The sequence below is a fragment of the Buceros rhinoceros genome, unplaced genomic scaffold (assembly GCF_000710305.1).
Source record: "Buceros rhinoceros silvestris isolate BGI_N320 unplaced genomic scaffold, ASM71030v1 scaffold16352, whole genome shotgun sequence".
Lineage (NCBI taxonomy): Eukaryota > Metazoa > Chordata > Aves > Bucerotiformes > Bucerotidae > Buceros > Buceros rhinoceros.
The window spans coordinates 52,176-55,925 of record NW_010400838.1 but is presented as its reverse complement, the minus strand read 5'-3'; the positions used below and the strand labels follow the sequence as shown (position 1 = coordinate 55,925).

At 41.2% G+C, this 3,750-nt stretch overlaps 1 protein-coding gene across 1 annotated transcript in view; it reads left to right on the top strand.

The window, feature by feature from the left end:
- The first annotated feature begins 432 nt into the window (after positions 1-432).
- The window catches only part of HDX (highly divergent homeobox), a 32,357-nt gene continuing 29,039 nt past the window's right edge, over positions 433-3,750 (top strand). Inside the window, exon 1 of the mRNA XM_010132057.1 lies at positions 433-581. Coding sequence (XP_010130359.1) covers positions 435-581 — 147 coding nt within the window. The 5' untranslated portion in view covers positions 433-434. The remainder of the gene's footprint in view (positions 582-3,750) is intronic.

Genomic DNA, 3,750 nt, shown 5'->3' with positions numbered 1-3,750 from the left:
GCCGAAGTCACCTTTATGTTATCTCAGATTTTTGTCTCTTCCTTTGGCAGGGGAGGGGAAACAGACCTGCCAATATTGTTGGAGCTGCTGGTGTGACTCTGTTTTGCCTAATGTCTTTATTTATTTTTTAAGGGACAAACTTCTTCTTTGAAACTAGAGACTCTGGGACTTAGCAACAGGATGTAATATTTATTTATTTATGAAAGGCTGCCAGCGTGGTTCCAAACATGAAGTTCACCTGTTCAACTTGAGTCTGTCACAGAGGAATCACTAATGCTGACTGTAACAGGTTTTGGGGGAAAGTAAGTACAAGTGTTGGTAAAGGGCTCTGCAAAGAAAACATGCCAACACTTGGCGCGATCACAGCAGCCTGAGCATTCTGCAAGTGTTACAGTTTTTATGCCAACTTTCAGAGTATCTTCTTTTATTTTTAGATGAATCTGCGTTCTGTATTTACTGTAGAACAACAAAGGATATTGCAGCGTTATTATGAAAATGGAATGACAAATCAAAGTAAAAATTGCTTTCAGCTCATATTACAGTGTGCACAAGAAACTAAACTGGACTTCAGTGTAGTCAGGGTAAGTACTGAGGCCTTCCCCATCGGTATGTTAAAGTTATACACGTTCATGTCTTAAAATATCTGTGGAGGACTGGAGTCTCTAACTTCATCCTTGTCCTGAGTCAGACTTCAGTATGCGTGTGTGCCATGTCCATTTTTATCCCGTGAGCTTGCTGATGGTTTGTTTTCGCTGAAATGTCTTCACGTGATTGCTGTATTTAGCAGGGGCCTGGATTGCACAGGGAGCGATCTCTTTGTTTTGTTTGAGTTTTTGGTTGTTGTTTGTCTTCTCTTGGTGTTTCGGTTTGAGTTTCGATTTTTTTTTTCCCCCCCTGTTTATTAAATTACAAATTAGTTTGCCTTATAGAAACCCTATGTAATGTATTGCATCAAAGAAAGGTCAGGTTATTAGGAAACTATTCTTAAGTTGAACAAATTTCTATAACCTAACGTATTTGGGGGAATAATTGTGGAAGTATTTCTTTTGACACACTCTGTCACGCTTGTATTCCATGTCACAATCAAAAGTATTGTGGTCCCTCATGGTTATTTACAGTGAGTACATTCTTTCCTTATAAAAGAAGAATGTCACTAGTGCTCACAGGAGCTCTTCCAAAGTCCGTGAATTCCATGGGAAGGGGAATAATAATCCCTTTGTGAAACGCTAGACAACAAAATGGTTGTTGTCTCAGAGCAGAAATAGAAATTGTGAAGCATTAGCTAAGAAAATAGCAGCGGTAGTGGAGCTTCCAGGGGTTGCTGCAGCACTGGACACTGAAAAAGAAGAGCAAGCAGGGTAGTTGTTTTTAAGAGGTGTACGAGTGGTATATTGACAACAACAACCCCTCCTGCTTCCGATTTCTTATCTGGATTCCCTGCCCTCCAAATACTCTGGAAATGCTAAAAGTTACTTTCTCAGCTCTAGGTGGTGGGAAGTTCTGAAAGTCAGCCAGAAATTCAGACTCCCTGGAACAGACAAATGATTGTAACAGGAATCTGGATGCTGAGGAGGCAGGCAGGGGCTGGTTTTCTATTTTTATTCTGATCGAAGGACCTGGAGGAGGCGGTCAGTCTCTCCTCTACTTGCAGTCCTCATTCACTCTCCATCTTCTTATTTCCCTTTTCCCTCTCTATTTCCCTTACCGCAGTAGTGTATCACGGCCTTTTCCCTTGCATTTTCTTCCCTTACTGAGCCCTTATGTGCAATACTTAAACTTTCTTCCTACTTGGGAACTGCAATGGAAAGAGTTCCAGCATTTGTCATATTTTTGCATGATCTTTCCTTTCTCTTCTTCACATTCCTTCTTTCTGTCTCTCCTAATCCTCCCTTTGTTCTTTTCTCTTTTGCCTTCTTTTCCCTATAGAACTTTCGGACAAGAGATTAGTGCTTCTTTGCACAATGTCTGCCAAAGTGATGCTGGGGTTGCAGCTGGCGGTTGCAGATATGGCTAGAACAGGAACATGAACTCCCTACGTGTAACTGTTACAATTCAAAGGAATATGTTCTTTTCCCAAGTCAGGATTTCTATAGCCTTGTCCCATAGAACTACATCCAGCCTTTCCAATCTTGAGCTGGGATGGAAAAAAGAAAAGCCCTGTTTATGATTTTATGTAAATCTCTGCAGATTTTATTACTGCAATACACAAAAATGTTCTTCCTTTCAAAATTAGGAAGTGTGGTAGAGTTTTTCCCTGGGAAAAACCCTGGCCCTTTTCAAATTTAGTAGAGATACATTCTGGCTATGTCAGGTTGGAACAGCCTGGTTTCATTTATTAATGTTAGCACAGTATGGTTGCTTTTTGTCTTTACATGAAATGTCAGCAGTGTGACGTGATAAAGTGCAAAAGTTCTCTGGAGTCTGATTTTCACAGTGTCACTGAGTCCTGGGAGCAGTCAGGGATCAGGGTTCTCCCTGTAGTACGCACAACAGCAGGTACCAGAACAGTTATTACAGCTTCAGTATTCTCCTGACAGACTTCCTGTGGACGCTTTATTTGCAGACTTAGGATGGACCTTCTGGTCCAAGCTGCTGGCCAGGCGCCACCGACAGTCTCTCTGTGGGGTGTGTCTGGAAGTTGCAGCTCTGCCTGATTCAAACTGGGCATGTAAAATCAGGGTCTCTTAAATTCCAGGTAACTTTCTCAGCAGCTGGACTTTTGATGTGTCTTCTCTTCTGGAAGCTTCTCCTCCTAAATAATAGTTTAGAATTTTGGTGATGGTTAGTGGAGGTGCTCCCACAACTTACTAGTTGGAGAGCTTGATTGAAACGAAGTTTTGTGTCCTTTTTGTTAGAACGTTTTAATGACTCCTCTGTCACATCCCAAATTAATACCATGACCATCAAGCTAGTAACAATGTGGAGCTTCCCGTTCAGTCGAAGGGTGTAGTTTTACATGATTCTTCTCAGTCCTAATGTCCCACCGTGCTAAAAATGGCAGTGTTTGTCCTCTTTCTCTTCTCCAAGCTGTGAGATTCTTTCTCTCATCTGTCTTCTTGTGCTGGTCATCTCTCGCATTCATTCAGTTTCAGAGTAACCCAGCTAAATTTGCTCATCTTGCCAAAACTTTGGTTCTTTTTTGGTTTTTTCCCCCACTTCTGTTTTATGCCTTTTGGGGGAATTGCACTCCCTGATCCTTCAGGAGGGCACTTTTGGGTGAATGGTGGCAGTCAGAAGCTTTCAGTAGTGACAGACCTGATTTATGCTTTAATCCCAAGTGAATAGAAGTGCTAGAAAGTGATTGGTGTTTCTTTGAATGAATTTCTTTTCAGGAAGACTGTGAGGAAAAAGTTCAGATTTAGTTCTATGCTGTTGGAGAAGTTGGGAATGAAATCTTTTCTCCTGGTCCAAAATTTGCAGTGTCTCTAATTACAATTTCTATCTTGAAAGTTTACTGACTGAGCAGAAATTCCCCCCCCCAAAAAAAAAAGTTTGATCTTCTAAATTTGTTTTATGCAATAAAGGAAAATAACTTGAGAATTGTGGCTATGGTTTCTGTGTTTAAACTTGCTTTTGAGAAGAAAAACTTTATCACTTATCACTGAGATTTTAGTGCATGCAGCAAACCACACCTCAAAGATAAAATCTGTCAACAAAACGGAGTAGGATGGAATGGAGACTCCAGCGTACTTCTGTGTGGCAGCGGCGTGTGTTTTCCTGTAGAGCAATCTGTTCCGTTCCTTCGCCAAC